General features: G+C 43.2%; 1 protein-coding gene across 1 annotated transcript in view; it reads left to right on the forward strand.

The window, feature by feature from the left end:
* Nucleotides 1–22,245, forward strand: part of LOC308288713 (uncharacterized protein) — a gene marked incomplete at both ends in the record, with an annotated part of 73,999 nt that overhangs the window by 13,221 nt on the left and 38,533 nt on the right. The window contains 2 exons of the mRNA XM_080730183.1: nt 14,733–14,843; nt 18,754–18,945. Coding sequence (XP_080586309.1) covers nt 14,733–14,843; nt 18,754–18,945 — 303 coding nt within the window. The remainder of the gene's footprint in view (nt 1–14,732; nt 14,844–18,753; nt 18,946–22,245) is intronic.

Consider the following 22,245-nt stretch of genomic DNA (forward strand, 5'->3'; position numbering starts at 1 on the left):
CAGATGAAGCTACATTGCTTGGGGGGCTGCGAGTGGCTGACATCAAGATCACAAAGGAAGATGGGTGGTCCAAGGCCGATGGAGAGGACATTGCTACTCTAGATGCTCTTTACATGCAAACTACAGTATGAGAGAGAAGCATGTTCTTAGTGGAGATCAGTAGAGATCTTTTTTGTACAAAACATTTACAGGGTCAACATTATTACATGATTTTGGTTATCACATTTTAGTCCATGTCAGATATTCCTGGTGTCATTTTGTTGGGTTTTATATTCAGACCATTTTCTCCCATTTCTCAAGGAACAGTTCTTCTTGTATCCTGAGTTTGTGTGTAAATGTCTCTATTGCCTCCACAATGCACAGCCACTGCTCACAAGTTGGAGGGTCACTTTTATACCAAAATCTTGTTATTGCTTTTTGCTGGCTGCCAGCAGCACCTTGACCACATACATGTGATCTCCATGTGTGTTTTATTGTTTCCTAGATACAGTACCACACTTGTCTTCGGTATTTCGTATTTCAATATCTCCTTTATTACTGACCACACATCATCCCAATAATATATTAATATATTAAACTTAGAATTGTCTAATTGTCTAAGACAATTTCAAAATATATGTTCGTGGCCAGGATCAGTAGAGATTTTGTGTAATAATAATCTAAATCTACAAACTTGTAACTAAAGTACATTATTTGCCAAGATGTAGTGGAGTGGAGTAGAAGCATAAAGTACTGACAAATGGACACACTCAAGTAAAGCAAGAAATTGTACTTAAGTACAGTACTTGACTAAGTGTAATAGCCGCTTTCCACTACTTTCCACAATCACAGCCACGCAGGCTGTGATTGCAGATGACGTTATTCATTAGAGGTTGAGAGTAAAAGAGCACACATAGCTGAGAGCGACAGGGTGCAATTGCACAGGGACTGCAGTTACGAGTGGGTTTGACTTCTTTAAACAGCAATCAATACTAATGCTTTTGGCTCACTTTTGTTTAAGCATGATGATTGGCCCCAGACGCCACATGCCAGCACTGCTTGTGTTGAATAGACAAATTGATTGAACAGGTGCTATTGGATTAAAACTCTAAAATTATTTGACGGCAATGCTGATATCTTCCTTCAGTAAACATGCACTGGTGATAAGATCCTTCAGCAAATGTAAACGGTTTACTTTTCCCCTCATGTCTTTGTTTGCAGGTCTGCACAGTGTTTGCATAAATGTACCTGCGGGATATGCAAATACTTTGAGCAATATGAATTACCAATTTAGTGAGCACGGCAAACACCTGGACTCAATTGAAAAATTCAAATGGAACCAAACTCCCTGGCTACCAGTGTTGAATTTCAGTCGATTTTTGGATTAACCAAATTGGAATCAACAAGGCCTGCTGTATTATGCTTAAAACTATAAGCTCAAGGCGCGTCATATCACATCATACAAAAAAGTATAACTCTTAAAATGACTATCTAATAGTGTCCTAGAGCACCATTTTGGTACACTAATGATGATGAAGATTGTTATTCTTCATCCGTAGGCCATGTGACTGCTTGCATCATGTCAGGGGTCCCTGCATGAAGTGGGCGTCATAGCGGAGGAGCGCCAGATCTGATGAGGGATGACGCTCGCCTACGCCATGGCTACTAGTCCCTCGTTGCCTTAAATGCATGCATGCGCGCATGCACATGGCACAAGCACTCAAAAGGCATATTTCAAGCGCACGCACGCACACACACACACACACACACACACACACACACACACACACACACACACACACACACACACACACACACACACACACACACACACACACACACACACACACACACACACACACACACACACACACACACACACACACACACACACACACACACACACACACACACACACACACACACCAACCTACCATTAGAAGCTCGTGGGAGTCTTGAGAATGATGGATGGGTTAAATTAAAATGACAGCAAAGCAAACAGAAGACATAAGAGAGCTGCGGGAGAGAGAGAGTAAAGACATCCTAAAGAAATGGTTTGTAATAATAACTCTTTAAAGGAATAATGCAACAAAATGGAGTTGACAGCCTAACAATTGTCCTTATAATTCAGCTCACACATGTGACATATGTGCGCGCGCGAGTGTGTGTGTGTGTGTGTGTGTGTGTGTGTGTGTGTGTGTGTGTGTGTGTGTGTGTGCGCGCGCACAAATGCACACACGCATATATATATATATATATATATATTTATATATATATATTATATATTAACGCTATATACTGAGTATGTGTGTATGTGTAACAGAGGGAAACATGAGAACAGAGAGGAAGCTCTAGATGCTAACAAAAGACATAAACATGCCTTCATAACAGAACATGATACTCACTAGTACATCTCCTCTTGGGAGGATAGTGCCTACTACTCTCCCCTTCACTTCCGTCTTCCCCTTTCACCCTACCCCCATTCCTCCTCCACCTCCCAGAGGGCAGAGCATACAGTATAGGACAGCATCTCAGTTTCAGGAAAGGATATTCCGATGGGGAGACATACATAAATGGTCTGAACATGAAGGCTCTGGTTTCAACCTGGACCTCCTCCTCCTCCCTCACTACCACCATCCATCAGTGGAGGAGGGGGATCATGGCACGGATGTGCTTTCATGTCTCCATGATGTTGTTTACACCAGTGGTTCTCCATTATCTTCATGTCCAAGGACCCTCAAATTGATGCGTACCGTACAGTAAAGGGCTTTGCACACAGGACCGTTGCGTTTCTTTCCGTTTGCTGCATGATTAAAACGCATTGGATTTGGTGCGCAGGGCTGTGCGGAATCCACACTGCGGATCCAAAGAGGAGTCATAAAAGGAGTCAATGAGTTTTTACCGCATGCGACAAGACGCATGAATCGAACTGGGTTCGATCGGGGGGGGGGAAAACGCACAGCCGCAGCCACCTGCAAAATGGCAAATTCGGAGCCGGTGTGCATGAGGTCATAGAGAATCATTGTTTTCTTTTAAAAAATGGAATTGTCCGTTTTTTCCGTGCGAGAAAAACGTGTCTGTGTGCAAAGGGCTTAATTGCGCACAGACTATTACAGGGGTGGGCAATTGTTTTTTCCATGGGGCCACATGAACAACAGAAAATATTGTGGAGGGCCGGGCCAAAAGGTAGTGCTCCCCACAAACTAAACACACAGCTTTACCTCCGACTTCTGTAAATAAATACTTAGCAGTCCAATTTCTAGCCACTTTAGCCATTTTTATGGCAGTCGTCTTGATTGACTGCTTAATTGTTATTGAGACAACGATCCAATGATCACGCACACATGCTGATGTACGTATTGCATCCATATGTACGTGAACAAAAAACATCAAAATAAAAGCAATACAGCATTAGTACATGCATGAGGCAAAATTAGAACATGTATTAATAACATTTGCCATTAACCTTACCCGGGCCGTACAATGCCCAGGTCTGGACTATTAGGTTGCATATGAATCGAAAATAGACAATCTACAAGCTCACAACACATCACATCGAGACAAAATAGTAGGCTACTGTAACCATAGAAATGATTATTGCAGACCAAAGATGGCCACCTCGGTATACAGTAGCTTTAAAAGTGTCTTAGGCTCACTTGATTACTCTGTCTATACGCTAATTTAAGCCCACTATGTGCTAATTTAAGCCCACTATGTACAGCATAGCATTTATAACCATGGTCCCTGCACTGTGACATGACACTGCCAAGTCAGTGCGGATGTGGTAGACAGAAATTAACCCAGTGGTCTGGACTATTAGGTTGCATATGAATCGAAAATAGACAATCTACAAGCTCACAACACGTCGCATCGAGACAAAATAGTGGTTAAGTATTAAACTGATTTTGATGCTTCATTATCTCACTTGGCTGGGACCCTCTCAGGGGGTCAGGCACTTTGAGAACCACTCTGGTTTAGGTTGAAATGCAGGAGAGGGGGGCAGTGAGGGTGGGTTTGTGCAAGAGGATGGATGTCACTCCAAAACGCGGGATTCTTCTGACAAAACATTTTGTGGGCCAAATGATAGTTCAGCACTGGAGAGCCTGTTCACCGTTGATTCAGCAAACCACCAAATGGCTTCATTGGTCTTCACTTAATGAAACTTTAATTTGTAATAAAACTTTAAAGACGTAATACAAATTGTGAGCCTATGGCTACACTCATACTGTCAGTGTTAGGTATTATTTAATAGTGACACTGAATTCTGAGTTGTATCCACCTCTTTCCGCGGGAATTTACTGGAGAATTTTTTGCACCACACTTCCGGTTAACAGCAGACATACAAGCTCACGTCGCGTCACAGATGCAACCGGTGTGAGCTTGTAGATCACACTCGGCTGCGACGCCGGAAGCTCCGTCCAACTTCTGTGCAATGCACGATGGGATGTCGGAACGTTGTGGATAGAACATGCAGCAGAGCGTATTAACAAATAGTCCGATTTCATTCCCTTTGACCACTTGAACCCCAGCATCCATTTAAGGGGGAATATTAGCCATAAAAAAGGCTGTCCAAGTTGAGAGCCATCTAGCATGTATAGCATGTGCCACAGTGGTTCCCAACTTATCTCAGAGCATGTTTATTTTAATGATCAATCAATCGGTTGTGTTCCACCTTGGTTCAATGCGAGTGCATCTCTCCATTCCGACATGTCTCCATTCCGACACTAACCCTATCTCTTACCCTAACCCTAACCTTAACCTCTATGGAAGTGTTGCCACTCCGACAATAAGAAGTCACTGTCGGAGTGGCGACATGTCGGAATGGAGAGCGCCCCCGTTCAATGCAACTAACTAGTATAATTTAAGTTCCTATTTATCGCTATCACAATGAAAATGAATTGCATTTTAAAGGGTTTAAAGAAAATGTTGTTTTGTTTTAGATTATTTCTTTATATGAATGTTATATTCAGGCCACAGCGTGAAAGTAATCACTGATGTTAGTAGGCTACTGTAACCATAGAAATGATTATTGCAGACCAAAGATGGCCACCTCGGTATACAGTAGCTTTGAAAGTGTCTTAGGCTCTCTTGATTACTCTGTCTATACGCTAATTTAAGCCTACAATGTGCTAATTTAAGCCCACTATGTACAGCATAGCATTTATCACCATGGTCCCTGCACTGTGACATGACACTGCCAAGTCAGTGCGGTTGTGGTAGACAGAAATTAACCCAGTGTTGGGGAAACTACTCTTAAAACAAGTAAGCTACCAATTACTCTACACTGGAAATAGCTACACTGCAGCAAAACTACCATTGAGAGAAAAGTAGAAAAGTAGATGGCTAAGATAAAGGTAACTCTATGAGAAACTCATTTCTAGTAATTCTTTGATTTAAAAAAGTTATTAAAAAATCACACCCGTGTGAACTGAGCGGTGGAGGCTGTGTGTGTGTGTATGTGTGTGTGTGTGTGTGTGTGTGTGTGTGTGTGTGTGTGTGTGTGTGTGTGTGTGTGTGTGTGTGTGTGTGTGTGTGTGTGTGTTTGTGTGCGTGCGCGTGCGTTCGTGTATGTGTGTGTGTGTGTGTGTGTGTGTGTGAATGTGAGTCTGAACAACAGCGCCCCTCCCTTAACATGTGTGGTCAGAAAAGGTACGGCAGGCTACATACAGACACGGACGCATACAGAAATCATCATAATCCCACGATTTTGCCAGCTATCATTCACACATTGCATCAGTCCTGTAGGTTCACACTCTATACAGTGGCTGGTCTTCAACCAGACAAAATTCTCACGTCTCCCCACTTCCACGCGGTCCTGTAGTTCACACACTATATCATCTGTAGAATCAGACCTTTCCTCACACAGGAGTCAGCACAGCTCCTCATCCAGACACTCCTATCAAAACTTGACTACTGTAACTCTCTCCTCACTGGCCTCCCGGCATAAGCACTTAAGCCTCTCCAACTGATTCAAAATTCTGCGGCACGACTGTCTTCAACGAGCCAAAATTCTCACGTCTCCCCCCGTCTCTGCTCCCTCCACTGGCTCCCAGTTGCGGCCCACACAGAGTACAAAACACTGACGTTAGCCTTCAAAGCAGCTATAGGTATGGCACCCTCCATACCTCCAAAATTCTGATCAACCCCTACAACCCCACCCGTTCACTCGGATCAGCTAACACAGGGATGCTGACAGAACCCTCACTAAAAACCCCAGGATAAAAATCCACTCGTTCTAGACAATTTGCCCTCCTGGCCCCCAAACTGTGGAATGAACTCCCTGTCGCACTTAGAACAACAGACTCACTCCCTAGCTTCTGCCGTTGCCTGAAGACTCACTTCAGACTCCACCTAAGCCCACAGCACTTACCATAGCACTTGCCTACCCTCAATGACCATACATGAAAGCTAGATAACATTTGTAGTTTATATATGCATTTTATTTACTGATTAGGTGCTCGGTCTACCTATGTTATTTTTTCTAGATTGATATGCAATTGATGTACTGATATTAATGTATTGATGTATTACCTTGCTTATTGTAAGTCACTCTGGATTAAGAGCGTCTGCTAAATGCCTAAATTGTATCAAATCAAACCCTGATATTTGAAATGGAAATGATTATAAGCACGATTACACATAGTTGCACGGCAGTGTTGTACATATAAGCTTACAACGCATTGAACTGTGACACTTACTGTATGCACAAGTTAACTAAATATAAATCAGGCTATATATTCTAGTCAGAGCCTATTATGAACATAATTTGTGATTAACTAATGTCAATTTCATTTAATTACTGGTCGGATTGACAATCAGTAACTAGAAATGATTATATGCATACTAAATAGCTTAGAAATTAAACAGACCTTTATAATTTTGAAGGTAATTGAGGTCACTGGAGGAGTAATGTCGATTTCATAGATGAATGAAAAACAGGAACACAAAATCATGACACTGCCTCTGTAACTCGGTTTCTACTATATGCTATTAAGAAAGGTGGAGGAGACGGTGAAAGAACAGAAAATACATAAATAAAGGCTGATGATAGGGCTTGAACCCTGAACACCATGAATCTGTGATCAGAGTGTACTGTACCTAAGCCTAACACCTTAATCCTACAGTTTAACAAACTGGGAAAAGGTGGTGTAAGGGTGAAGAGGGTACCTTTGTGGTAATGGGTTGAGCGACTCATACATTTCTACCTGATTTCTGTCTTATTAGGATGCAGTTGGGGCGTGACACTCACCACCACAAAGATGAAGCCTATAACCTACTCACTGTATATTAGACGATATACTTTAGTCTATGCAAACAAAATACGGGTCCATGTGGTACACTCTCAGAGATACAGACTTGCATTTGGTTCCCAACTATCAGTAATTTACCTGGGGACCCCCTGGAACTCCTGCAAGGACCCATGGGGGTCCTTGAACACCACATTGAGAACAACTGCATTACACAGACCACCAGGTCTCCACCCAACTCAGAGTTTCAATGATGAGAAAAACAGAAGTAAACGGCTAGGGGGTATAGACGCTGCGAAAGAGTTTTAAGATGTGTGATTTTTAACAGTCATGGGTTCAGATTCTCATGATGGCTTGTTTGATTCCTGCTTCAAGGGGAGTGTGGAAGAAACAGAGTGCTAGGCCTAGAGGAAACACAGGCAGATTTCACAGTCTTTGAGATTTTAGAAATAAAACAAGTTGGTCTCGTGGCCCTAGAGCTTGTTGCGTTTCATGGCAATCTGCCGAGTAAAGTACATTTAGACTTTGACATCTTGAGTAAAACTGGATTTTGGCAGGATAGCCACAAGGAACGTGAATAACAAAGGCGATGAAGCGGCGTAAGTATCTTTTGAAATGAGGTAGATTTTTCAAATTCTGAATGGCTGTCTGAAAGTGATCAGATGGGTGGGGCGGGAACACTTTGAGATAACTTTTGTTTTAGATACATTTGTTTAAGACCAAAGTGTTGGAGGATCACCATAGAGCAGTGGTTCTCAAACGTTTTTGGCTGCAGTAGGCCTACCCCCTTATACTGATTTCTGAAGTTCCCCTGACTACATCATTTTGCTTGGAAAGATTTACATAAAGTCCAGTTCCCATGCCAATATGTTCAAAATAAAACAGCATTTCTATTCAATAACTGTGTAAACATTTACATCTCAGGTTCACAAAGTCTGTAAATGTTTTATCATTGTCCACAACACTAATATACATATTCCCATTTTCTAGTTTTTTCTCCTGTACCCCCTGTAGTACCCCCATTTGAGAAACACTGCCATAGAGCTTGTGGGGGAAAGAAATTTACAATTGAGATCAGAGGTGAGATGAGACGGTTAATACAGTGGAAATGAGTTTGAAAAGCTTTTCACCAGCTTGACAGCTTCATAGCGCTGCTAGGCCTGGTTTCAGCCACACTCGGGTTCCAGTGGCTCATATCTTCTAGCTGGAGATAAGGCTGGCGACTCCAGCTCACTAACAGCATCTGAATGACAGGCAGGAATATGCTGCGATAAGCAGATATCACCACCTCATCTGCCGCTGGGGAGGGTCGTGATCAATGCTCACTTTACAGCCACACATCCATACGCACGCACATGTGCGCGCACAAGTGCGAGTGCACACACACGCGCACGCGTGCACACACACGCGCACGCGTGCACACGCACGCACGCGCACACACACACACACACACACACACACACACACACACACACACACACACACACACACACACACACACACACACACACACACACACACACACACACACACACACACACACACACACACACACACACACACACTCTTACAGTTCTATGTGTGAGGACATCAACATTTTAGGGAACTCCAACCCTAACCCTGACTTCTAAATGTCTAATCTAAATCTAATCTGAAATCTTATCCTAATTGTCAGACTTACTTCCCAATTTCTTTAACCATTAAGAACAACCATTACTATTGCGAGGACCAGTTAAACTGTCCTCACAATGTATATTTATAAGATTATTCTATACTTGTGGGGACATTTAGCCCTCAAAAGTAGTAACACACACACACACACACACACACACACACACACACACACACACACACACACACACACACACACACACACACACACACACACACACACACACACACACACACACACACACACACACACACACACACACACACACGCAATAACAACTTTGTGTCACAATTTCCCCTCTGCTCTTATATCAGGAAATCATAAATCTTAATCGGAAATGCCCGTTATCTGTTGATCTTCCAATTCCCAAGGCCTGCACCAGAGTGCGCAGCACGGAGATGCACCTTCAGATGAAGAACATATTGCATGGAAAGAACTGCTGCAGAACAAATCTTATTTGTCTGAGCAGAGAAGGTGGCAGCCTTTTCTATCTTATTTCAGAGGAAACGCGACCTTGTCTCCTCCGTTTCCACATGGTCTTATCTCCCACGGTGCCCTGCGCTGCCTCTCTCTTTATCTGCAGTGACCCACACACACACACACAGACACGCACGCGCATACATGCACCGGGCACAGAAAACAGCGAATGATGGCGAAGTGCAGGCAGAGGCTTGTGCTGAACTGAATATTCTGCAAGCTCCTACGCTGTGCTATTCAAACACCATGTGCAAAGTACTGTAGACCCTAGTTTGCTCGTTACACTGCCCTGTGTGATACTTTGGGATGTATACAGCATAGATGGATGAAGGATGAAGTACCTAAAGGAACTAGGTCATGCATATGCCGTTTTAGACCAAGGAATACAGTGTTATAAAGTAGGGCGGGTAAGAGACTAACTAAAAGCTATACTGTCAAAAGTTAGAGAAGACATTTCTAGACATGCAGGGCAGGTGCTGGGGATATTTTGTTTCCAGAGGGTCCATGTGTAGTGGAAAGTACCTCGCCCTTTAGGGTGAGGTCACGCCAGTTCTTGGCCAGTGATGTATATCGGACCAGTTACCCATATATGGAGACCCCTAGCTGGTACCCATATATGGAGATCCATGTGCTGTATATGGAGATATGCTGTGAGAGCACAAACATGCTTACTCAGTTATTTGTTATGTGAAAGTCCTATGATGTCTAAGACATATGACATCATACTCTTTGATGACCATACATGGAGATCCCTGTCTATAGAACCAGCCTAGTTGATTATATTTACTGAGTATTTCCATGTTTCAATTCATTATACTTCTAATCCACTATATCTGAGAGCAAATATTTTAGTTTTTACTCTACTTGGTTATTTTGTAGATTTAGATTACAAAAAGTAATAACTCACTTACACCAAGTCTTATTTAATAATTTGACTAAGCTCAAATCGCAACACATCCAGAGATTGTATATTGGATATTTTAAAATGGACAAATCTGCTATAACTAGTAGCTAGCCCTCACATCTGAGGGTCACTACAGTACACAGTCCTATACGCCTCACCCCCGCTCCGACTGATAGGCGTCTCAGCAGCCCAACTTGCAGCAGTCAGCATCCTGCTGCCGCTTAGTGTTTACTTCTGTCGTCATGATGAGGTCACAATGGGTCATACTGTATGTGTCCAGTGGACTTTGACTCCATATATGTGCATTTGACAGGGGCATTTGACTCCATAGATGTGCATTTGACTCAATATACAGTATGTGCATTTGATGGGGACATTTGACTCCATAAAGTACATTATGTGCATTTGACGGGTGGGCTTTGACTCTAATATATGTGCAATTGATGGATCTCCATATACCGTTGAGATTGAGATTGTTGAGATTGGCCCATTTCAACCAGTTATTTTGTTTTTCATCTCACTCACGTCACTTTGTCTGCTGACCTCACTCAGCAACGAAATAAACAGAAAATAAACAAATAAATAAATAAATAAAACAATTCACAGGAGGCAAGCAGTGATCACCCATGATGTGCACTGATGTGTGATCTGGGCAGCTTGCCCCAGGAAATGTGCCAAGCTCAATAGGGAACAACGATATGTGCATTTCACACGGTTTCTCAGTGTCACAGATTCTGTTGTCTGACATCAGTGCATGTTGGCCACGTTGCTGTTGGGGTGCCTATAATATGCATTTGACCGCACAATCGCACCAACCATTAGTCAATTTCAATACAGGATTTTGAACTTTTACTTTATATATTTTGCTTCTTCCACCACTGCATGCATGTTGGGGGAGGGGGAGGGGGTCTGGTCACACCAGTGACAGCAAGCGCCCCTGACAGATCGGGCAGGTGACGCTGTTTCCATGGAAACGGCAAAGACACCTGAAGCGCCTTCTTACCATGGAAGTGGTCGACGAAGCATGACTGGCGTGCATCAGACTGGTGACGGCTGGGGGGGCTGAAGGCTGCGCTCAGACACGCCTGTCAATGACTCACATCACTTTAGTTTAGCTCACAAGCATTTTCATTAGGGAAAATCCATTTCCTCGTAACAGGGTTATATTAGGTCGGGTTGGGTTTTCAATCAGCCCCAAAACCTGAAAATGTAAATGGCTGCTGATGAGGGGAAACCTTGTATCTCCTCAATGTTCTTTTCATGTTTGTTTCGTTTTTTCTTTACATGTAGATGCCTAATTGTATACATCGGTGAAAGAAATGTATATTGTGAATAAAAAACAACGAAGTGTTAACAATCGCTTTTGAAGTACAGCAATGGACCCATTGGAAAACCTTTTTTTCCTCTATTTTGGTTTTGGACATATAAGGTTTGTTGTGCCCTAAAGCAACACAATGATTGATCAGACCTTCTCTTGAGTTAATGGTTAAAGCGTGAGCAGTAGGCGCCATCCGTCTCACTTTGCTTCTGATCCAACCAACTAATTACCAGGCCAGATCAGTCATGATTTAAACCTCCAGTAAAAGACCGGGTGATGCAGCTCAACTAACAACTAACAACGTGACCCTCGGTCAGAGGCAAATACTGTACTTTTTACTCCACTACAATTATTTGAAAACCTTTGGTAAGTTAGATTATTACTAGTAAGACGCCTCAGGGCGACATGCGACCTCGCCCTTTACGCCAATTCTTGGCCATCTGTCCAGTGATGTATATCGGACCAGTTACCCATATATGGAGACCCCTGGTACCCATATATGGAGATCCATGTGCTGTATATGGAGATATGCTGTGAGAGCCCAAACATAATTACTCAGTTTGTTATTCGTTATGTGAAAGTCCTATGAAAGTCCTATGATGTCCTAACTCCTAACTACTACTACTACTTTAAGTAGCCTATATTTCGATGCCAATACTTTTGTAATATTCCGCAAGTCAAGTTTTGAATGCAGGACTTCTTCTTGTAACAGAGTATTGGTACGTTGTGGATTTGCTACTTTTACTTATGCCTACAGTATGTGAGAAAAGTACTTTTCCCAACCTACTGTAAGTAACAACCTGACCCTGACTCATGCGTGTAGGAGGTGCGGAGTCAAGTGTTTGGGGGGCTCAGCTCTATAGCCACTTACTTTGTGTGCCTCCAGCATGTTCCTGGTTAGAGGTGGCATTTTCATTCTTCATTATCGCCGCCCACGCATCCTCAACTGGATTGGAAGAGATTGAAGGGGATTAGACATGATGTGATGCTCTGTGACATCACTGCTTCCTCGAAAATGGCTGCCGGAGATGCACAGCCTCCAGCACACACACAGGTTTGTATTACAATACTTGTGAGGACGTCAACATTTTATGACGTACAATTTTGTTAACGTTTTTAATCATGGCATAGTTTTTAGCAGATCTACTCACAGCACTATGACTCGTTGAGAGCTTGTAAATCGGCTTGTACATTTTTCCAGTGAGGACCAGCAAAATGTTCCTCACAAATCTCAAATTCTACTATACTTGTTAGGGCATTTGGTCCACTCAAGTATAGTAATACAAACAAACACACACACACACGTGCACACTTTGCATACCTTACACTCATCCATATAGGCTGTACAGCCAGGAGTCATAATAAAGGGATGTCAGAAGTGAGTTCCATTTGTACACAGACATTTTTGGTACACGCAAACACTCTTGCACACACTCACTCATGCACGCACGCACGCACACCACACACAGATCCCATTACATTTTTATGCATGCCCACAAATTATATTTTAACAATTACACGTGACATGAATATGTACGGTACCCAGGAGTCATTAGCTACAGTATGCTGGCACTATAAAGGAGCAATGAATAAGCAAAACTCATTAGATGATAATTGTTTCTGTAATAGTCAAATACGTATGTGGCGCACGTTCAGCGGTTATTGTTTTAAGCATCTTTGTATTTTTCCATTCTGCCTTTGGCAGAAATTCCATCATGAAAGTGGAAGGTTTTCAAGTTTCAATATAGCATACAAGAAACTGGCATCTTGTCAGCTGCCTGTTAACATTTATATTAGGGTTGCAAACTAATCAATAAAAAGTAAAAAAGTATTGATAATCATTAATTTAATAAAAGCAATTCATTCTTAACTCTCATACTGCCAGATTATTTATTTATTTATTGGGTCTGGTGCCATCAAAAAGCGGCTTACCTTTGCGACGTTATAGTAGATAGACAGACAGACATTTATTTATTTATTTTTATTTTTTTGGGTTGTGCAATAGTGCACTTTGGTCTGCCAGGCAGCAGAGGGCGGCGTCATGCGAGAATGAATGTGAATTGTCCTGCTATGTGTTGCCGTACATTCAGAGCAGTCACTGGCTACAGAGCCTTACAGCCAGAGGAAATCAACAAGGAAGTGAATTGTTCTCCGTTGATCTAACGCATAATGGATTTTTTACACCATCACCGCGGAAAATGTGTTTACAGTAGACGGCCGCGCGACCCCTCATCAGCTTACAGTCATCAGACGAACGAACCGAACGAGCGCCGTATTGGCGGAGAGGTCTTGCGAAATCGGGCGAACGTGAACGTTCGAAGCGGTGGGAGAGTTAATCAATCCCTCCGTGTGAGCTTGTAAATTGGTTATTTTCACAATTTTTGAATTTTAAAATACTGTATTGGTTACTCGATTAATAGAAAAGGTTATTGATAGAATAATCACCAATAAAGTATTGAGTGATAATGAACATGTGTAAAATAAAGTTTGGAAGGGACATTTGGCTCCCCATTTGCTTGCATTTGCACAGGAACCTTGGCAGGAAAACATTGTGAATGCCCTGAGTGTGCTCTTACTGTGATTAATAATGATTAGCATAGATTTCTATAACAGCAGATCTTTTTTTTTCCTTTGCTGAGTTTGCTCTGCTCGAAAATGGCAAATCTGCGGGATTGGCATCTTGTAATCTCTGAGGACTGTTGTGATAGCAGCATTGTGGTGGCTTACAGTAGATTGCGACATTCTATTCCAGTAATGTAGGACTATACCTTCACAGAACACATAAGTGTTTGCTCGAAATGTAATGTTTCAGGTGCTACCTCCCCTCTCTAAAAGATTACTTGGAAACGGTGGCCACCCTTTAACCACAGAAAAATGCCTGTGGTAAATATAGCTGACTGATTTATTTAAAAAGACACAAAACACCAATATTGATGTTCTCTCTTCCCTGAGGACTGAGTCAGTGTTGCGTTTCCCTGAAAATCAATGTTTGACCCTTGGCCCAGTCTCTGACTTTCAGTGTGACTTTGAAGGGAACTCTATCTGTTAACATTAAGGGTGTTTTCACACCTGCCTTGTTTAGTCCACTTGAGTCAGAACTCTAGTGTGCTTACACCCTATGGTTCATTTGGGCAGGTGTCAAAGCAACCGTCAAACTCGTGTGCGGACGAAACAACTATATCGAGAGCTTTTTGAAAAAGTGGTCTTGGACCGATTCTGTTCGCACCCTGGTGAAGTTTGCTGAAGGTGAGAATGCGATCTAACCCAACTTTGGAAGGGTTAGATACACCTCTTATGTCCAGAACTGTTACTTTTAACTAAGTATTCATATTAAAAAATAGCAAAAGTAGTAGATCTATAAGCTCAAAACCTTTCAAGTGTGTGGATCTGCTACTTTTGATGCTTTTGTGTGACTATGTAATATGATCAAGTAGGGCATTCATTTACAAAAAAAAAAGAAAAAACACAAAAAGTCGAATATTGAAATAAGACATTTCCACCAACGCTATGCTCTGTTATGGTAAACACAGCTACATTAACAGCGATCTGAGCAATATGTGGCAGTTCGAACAAGATTGTGTGGTTTGTAAAGATCCTATAGGGGCGAGTAAGTCGGATGCTTTATTCATTGTTCATTCATTCATTGGACACAGTTCAATCCTGACAGGTTATGTGTGAGCTTGTAGAGCTCTGAAAACGGTCTGAAACAGTCTGAAGCTCATGTCACAGTGTAATCTGCCCCTCGCCCCCCAACAACAGCTGACCAGTACAGTAGGTAGTCATACAGTCAGGCTATACAGACAATTAATTTGATTGGCTTATAATTTCGCATCCCCACAATGACAACATAAAAATATGAACTTGTTTTTTAAGATGATTCTTAAAGTGACAGTAACCCTTTAGGTTACAGGCCCCCTTTAAGTAAATGTTAGTGCCACCACTGACACTAGTGAAGGACAAAGTGCCCTTCCAGAGGCTGCTCAGAGCTCACCCACCGATAGAGAGGTCAGCAGTGATCCAGCAACCTGGAAGAAAGCATGATGTGCAGGGTGGAAGGCTGCCCATTCCTGGGGCTCAGTCTGGGAAGCCTAAAGCCAAATCTTGTCAGGATGATATTGGGCCACAGGCTTACATGGATCAGCGGCACAGGCAGCTAGATGGAATGTAGGGAACTGAGCAAAAGCTATAAACACAGTCTGTATGCAGCGGGCAGGGACCTGCTGTGGAACAACAAAGCTGAGGAATGGAGATTCCTGGCAAACAGAATACTACAGATGTTCATACTATTGCTGAGCACTGTCACCAATACCAGTGATGGACAGTAACGGAATATATTTACTGTACTTGGGTACAGCTTTGAGGTGCTTTTACAACACACTGTCACTGCCCAAACAGCCTATCATGACTTCTTGGGACAAATTTGACCAAACGTCAAACCGGTGTCGCCTTGGGCACTCCAGGAATGTGGAAGTGCCGTTCTCAAACCCAAGACGTAAAAGAGTGATGGGTCTGCTAACAAACTGTTAAAATAAAATGAGCCACAAGCGCAGTTTCAGTAATTCTACAGGGTGTGCTAGACTCTAGCACACCCTGTAGAATTACTGATTAATGCACCGCTCACTTCGCACTGGTGCGATTTTTAGCTTTGTAATTACAGTTAAAGCTTAAGCTTTATTTGATCACTTTCAAGGGGTCTGAGTGTGTTTGACACACATTTGAGATATGGGAGATAGGATACTTTCTTCATAGTGCCGACTCTAGTCATGAGCTAGACTACTCAATATTTATGTTTACATATTTGTCTACAATTCAGACCAATGAAGGAACAATGTGCTCGCACATGGTTTGTTTACAAGTTTCGTCCGGTTTTAAATGGCGCTGATCCAAAGGAAACTAATCACAACACAGCAAATGAACTACAGGTGTGAATGTAAAGTATTGAGGGGTGAGGGCCTGAGGGGTCTGGTGATTGAAGGCTGCTACATTCCAGCTTGTAGGCTCCATGGACAGCTCCACACCGACTCAGCTGCATGCCTTAAGTTCCATTAGGCTATCTTCTTAAGAGCTGAGCAGAGCCCTAAGTGTGTGTGGGGGCAACTGGAGAGATGAGCTGCTTGGGGAGACAGCGTTGACCAAAGACTTTGTACAGTCCGGTAAGCCGAATAGCTTACCGGTTTCAGTTTTCTTTGCTCCAGTGAGCCAGTATTAATTTGATGTCTATTGTTTATTTCAGTTTATCGCAGAATAAAAGCCCCGGGCCATTGTCCCATGGCGGACTGCAATTCTGGCCCGACTGTGTATGTGATCCACACTACTTCCACTAAACCTTCCTGTTGCCTGCTTTTTACACCTCCTTTCCTCCACTTACTGTTCTACTAGAAAAGACCTACCGTATAAGTGCAGGCCAACCTGGGAAAGTAACACTTTACAGTAGACTATAACAAAGTTTGGATGTGAGCTTGCCTGCTTTTGTGAGACAGATTGTCATATAAAAGGCTAACATTTGGCTGTCATATCTGTCATAACTGTAAAAAGTAGTTGGTTAGAAAAGTGTCAAAAATTGGTGGTGAATTCTGAGCGGCACCTTAGACTGTGCCTGCAGTTAGCTGGCAGTTTAGGTATATTAAGGGTTCCCACACATTTCTTTTTTTTTTTAAACAATGACATTTTAAAACCTTTCTTTAACTTTTCCAAAATATTGTACCCCATTTCCAGCCAGGCCTATGATGATTGAAGAATCAATCAACAATCATAATGGCACAATATTAAGACAATTACTCCTGTGTGCTAAACTCTAACACAAGCAGTGTAGCAAAAACATAGAATAAAGAATGGTATACCTGAATTGTATTAAATTGTCTGTGCCACATTTTTGCTACACCACCTACCTGGAGTACAAGGCTCATTATAGCACCCATATTATTTTGTTTGTACTAATCTTGCATTTACTTTAGTGAATGTCAGCATTTTCCCCATTTATCGATTTAAAAGTAACGATGTGTGGACATTTTACATTTTTCACATCAAGTTAATCAAAGATTTGCAAGTATTTGACAGGAATGCATCTACTACAACATCATAGCACAGTATTCCTGGTTTGATTCCAGCTTGGGGATCTGTAGTGTCAAATCAAATAAACTATAATCTAACTACCAGCAAGACACCTAAGGGCAGTCTTGGCCATATATGGATTCTGTTTAGTGTGGTTTTCCTAACAGGGTATCATCTGGGATACAATCCCTTTTATGCCCATATATGGAGATCCCTAACAGAATCCCTTTTTTGCCCATACATGGAGATCCCTGCTCTGAGTATCTGACATCACTGTGATGTCACCTGTTTATGCCCATATATGGAGATCCCTGCTCTATGATGTCACCTGTGATGTCACAGTGATGTGTCAGGGGAACCACAGTGTCAGGTGTTACCCGTCAGAACAAGCTGTGACGGTTCTGATAGTAAACTAAATAATAAATAATAAATTAGGGAAACCAACTTCCGTCTGTGCGTCTGTGAGTCCACACGTACGTCATCCAAAGGGAAACTCCTTGAAAAAACACATGGTCACGTCATCCAATGGTAATACCTCTGAAATAACACAGAGTGACGTCATCAACGGGGTGGTGATGACGACAACATCATCACCATCAACAGCCAATGAGGGACCAGCATCCTTGGTGACGTCGCCATCAACAAGTGCGACCTGATATAAATAACAGGGTAGGGGCCATATACAGTATAGATTCGACTATGCCATGTGCCCATAGCCAATCAGAGAGGGGCGGAGAGGGTGATGTCATAACATCGAGGCATACAAGGGCCACGAGAGAAAGAGAAAGGTAGTGAAGCAATTGCTTCCCCTAACCCCCACGACACTGATCCAAGGGACCACCTCTTGGCACAAGCCCCTCTCCTCCCCGCCCCACGACACCTCGACTGTGCCGGGATGAGAGAGAAGGGCTTCGAAGCCCTTCCTGCAGTGGAGAGTACGGAGGCTCAATAATGAGACTCTGCTACTGACTAAGGTGACACTCCAGACCAAGGGACACGTGATGGTGATGGCGCTCCATACCGTGATGGAACGAGCCAGGTGGCTGGACAAATCCAACGTGCCAAGGAAGAGCGATGTTATGTCCTTGACCAGGTAATGTCCCAGGAGGGTCTTTTTGGAGCAGCTATGGCCTCCGTGACCACTTGCTGGGAGCAGAGGAGGAAGGAACGCGAGGTGCTGCGGATGTGCCTGCCAAGGAAGAGAGGGCATCCCGCGCCACCTCCTTGCTATACCGACCAACCGGTGGCAGTCCCCAGGAGTGGGCGCAGACGTTCTGCACCACAGGGTGCGTCACAGGTCAGTCAATGCATCTGTGTTCACGCCAGAGGGTTCTCTCCAAGAAAGACATCTCACTCAAATTATCATAAAAAACAGGGTTACGTTAGTAACCTAGAAATTCTTTCATTTCATTTTCATTTCATTTTTAAGGTGCCCTCGGTCAACTGCTCCTGAATGAGCTGGTGATCAAAGTTTATATCTGATCAGCCTTCTGGGCATGGCTTCCTAAGCCAGGGGAGAAATGAATATGCTAAATCCCCCTAATTTGAGTGGCACACATATTCCCTACTAATGTTTCTGTCACTCTGTCCTCAACCATAAATGGGTGACAGAGCAAAAAACATGAGCATTGTGGACTTTGCCTGCCTATCCAATGTTTTTGTCATGCTGTAACAGTCAGCATGACACAATGTTATATTTGATTGAAACTGCAGTGCATGGGAACTCTATATATGGTTATGGCTGAGTCATAATGACAAAGTTAAAAACAACCATACAGGTTTTAAAGCTCACAAAATGTATTTTCTTTATTTCAACCTTATAGGTCTTCAGGTGAATGATGTTTGCCAGTTTTGACATTGAAAACTACAGAACTGGAACATCTCTTCAAACTCTGCTGCGATTCATTGGAGATATTGAGAAAGTCTCTTGTTTGCATCGGCAAGTTCTATTGAACACCACTGCGGCAAGTTTTCATTAGTCTTTAGCGGAAAAGAAAATGTTTCACTGGGCCGCACTGGTGAAAGGAGGACCTGAGAGAGAGGATCATGCCACTGTGACAGTGGGCAAAAAGGTGTATTGCTTTGGAGGCCGCCGCTACGGAGAGAAATACATTTCAGACGATGCTCAGATTGAGGTCTATGTCTTCAACACAGTGTCTTTGCGCTGGGTGACGTTGACCCCAGTGACAAGTGAAAAACTTTCCCTCGATGTTCCCTCCAGGCGCTTTTACCACACAGCTGTACTGATAGACCACATCTACATCTGGGGTGGGTCTGCAGGGAAACATATGTACTGCAACACGCTTTATGGATTTGACGTTGATAATCTCAGATGGTTTAAGCCCATGGTTTCTGGGACTGTTCCGGGGGCAAGGATACATCACTCAGCATGTGTCTTGGGGAAGGTCATGTATATCTTCTCAGGATACTGTAGCATGCTGTCTAAATGGACTAATGACATCTACAAGTTGGACACCACCACAATGGTCTGGTCTTTAATTGACACCAGAGGGACTCCACCTGAATGTAAACGAAGGGCTTTAGATCCTCACTCTGCGACCATCAATGGGACAAAGATGTTTGTATGTTGGGGCCGAAAGCACCAATACATCAACACCAGAATGTTTGACACAGAGACTAACTGCTGGCTAAGCACAGATTCTGCACACCATCGTCCAAAAGGACGCGAGTATCATTCAGCCTTTGCCTACAATGGAGAGCTGTACATATATGGTGGCCTGCATCAAGACAAAAATGATCTGTTGAAATTCAGTCCAGAGACCTTCTCCTGGAAGGAGGTTAAGCCCAATGGGAAAGGCCCAGGTTTCCCTGACTGGCAGATGGCTATAAAGTGCTGTGGCATGGTGGGAGATCGTGTCATCTTCTTTGGAGGATGGAAACTATGTAACATTCCATTGACTTTAGAAAGGATATATAGTGAAGTGAATGACCTGTACATCTTAGACTTAAGTCCTAGTCTGAAGACGTTCTGCAAGGAAGCCATTATTCAGTACAGTCTGGAGCAGTCGGGACTCCCGCACAACATCAGGTGGGAATTGACAACCATGACTACCAACAGAAAAAGAAAATGCGAGCACACAGAGGAAAACAAAGAAACAACCCCTCCTCCTCCAAAAAAACCTGTTTCTGCAACAGTGTCACTATAGATGGAACTGAAATCGCCTTTGGCTCTGGATTGTTTAGCGGCCCCTCAATGTGATAAGATCAGACGCTGCATTCATTATTTGTGGCATTTGTTTTTTTTAACAGGCGCCTCTCGAAAAATATGGGAGCCAATGATAGCCAATCGGACAGAAAAATCAGAATGATGCATGTTGATCACAACATGATGACAAGTAATGCGTACCACAGTTTGGGCAAACGGTGTGTTTTGAAGAAAATCTATCTTGATCCAAAGAATCCAGGGAAGATGTTTTTTTATTATTATTTTATAACCTATATGGTTCAAGAGTTATAGGTCAAAACGTGAAGCTTCCTGTCATAGCCTTGATCCTGTAAGTGGGCCTTGATCCAGTAAAGGTTGGGAACCACTAGACATCCGCCAGAACACGGGAACAACTTCACCATATCCAGGAGGGCTTGGCTTGCACTCTTGTTCTGCTGCAATCATGTCAATACTAAGCCACGCGTACATACCAAGCTTCTAACACATGTTCCAAGAACAGATACATGCCATGTAAAATGGCCAGCAGATCGATGCAAGCTGACTGAAGCGTCACTGGATGGTGTGTCGGCGGTGCAGGGGTGGGGCACGGCCCCTCGCAGAGATCTGAAGCACAGCAGTAATCCATGTACACTAATCCCAACAGTCCTCCACTACTGGGGATGTTGAGTAATACCAACCTACAGACGGGGGATTTACACTGTAATCTACATGCACGAAACGCACAGACACACACACAGGGCTTACTGTGCCGCACTGCATACATGTGGCATTTTGTAAATTTTACATTCACGCACGTACTGTGTGCACATGCATGCATGAATGCGTGAGCACACATACTCATATACATAAACACACAGACAAGGTTTACTGTAAGCTGTGACTTCCTGCCTCTGGCTCCAAGTCATGCTGCCTCTCTCAGATGAAAACTCAACACGACAGTACCTCTAACACGCACGCACGCACGCACGCACGCACACACACACACACACACACACACACACACACACACACACACACACACACACACACACACACACACACACACACACACACACACACACACACACACACACACACACACACACACACACACACACAGAGAGCCTCATTATTCTGTACCTTGCCTTACATTTCTCTCCCTCTCTAGTTTTTCACTGACCCTCTACAGTCCTTTATCCTTCTGCACTCTCATACATGTCCCTGCATCAGTTGACGACGTGTGTGCATGCGCGCTTGCCTGCACGTGGCGTGTGTGTACCTGTGTGCGCATGTGCGCGCGTGCATGCGTGTCCCACAGGAGCCCTCTGGCAGCAGATAGAGACAGCTAAATGTTATTCTCTCCTCCATCAATCACAGGCAGAAAACGACTGCTGAGAAAAACCCACCTCCTCTCACCGTATTATCACACCT

This window comes from Nannobrachium achirus (genome assembly GCF_963921795.1).
Source record: "Nannobrachium achirus genome assembly, chromosome: 7".
Classification (NCBI taxonomy): Eukaryota; Metazoa; Chordata; class Actinopteri; order Myctophiformes; family Myctophidae; genus Nannobrachium; species Nannobrachium achirus.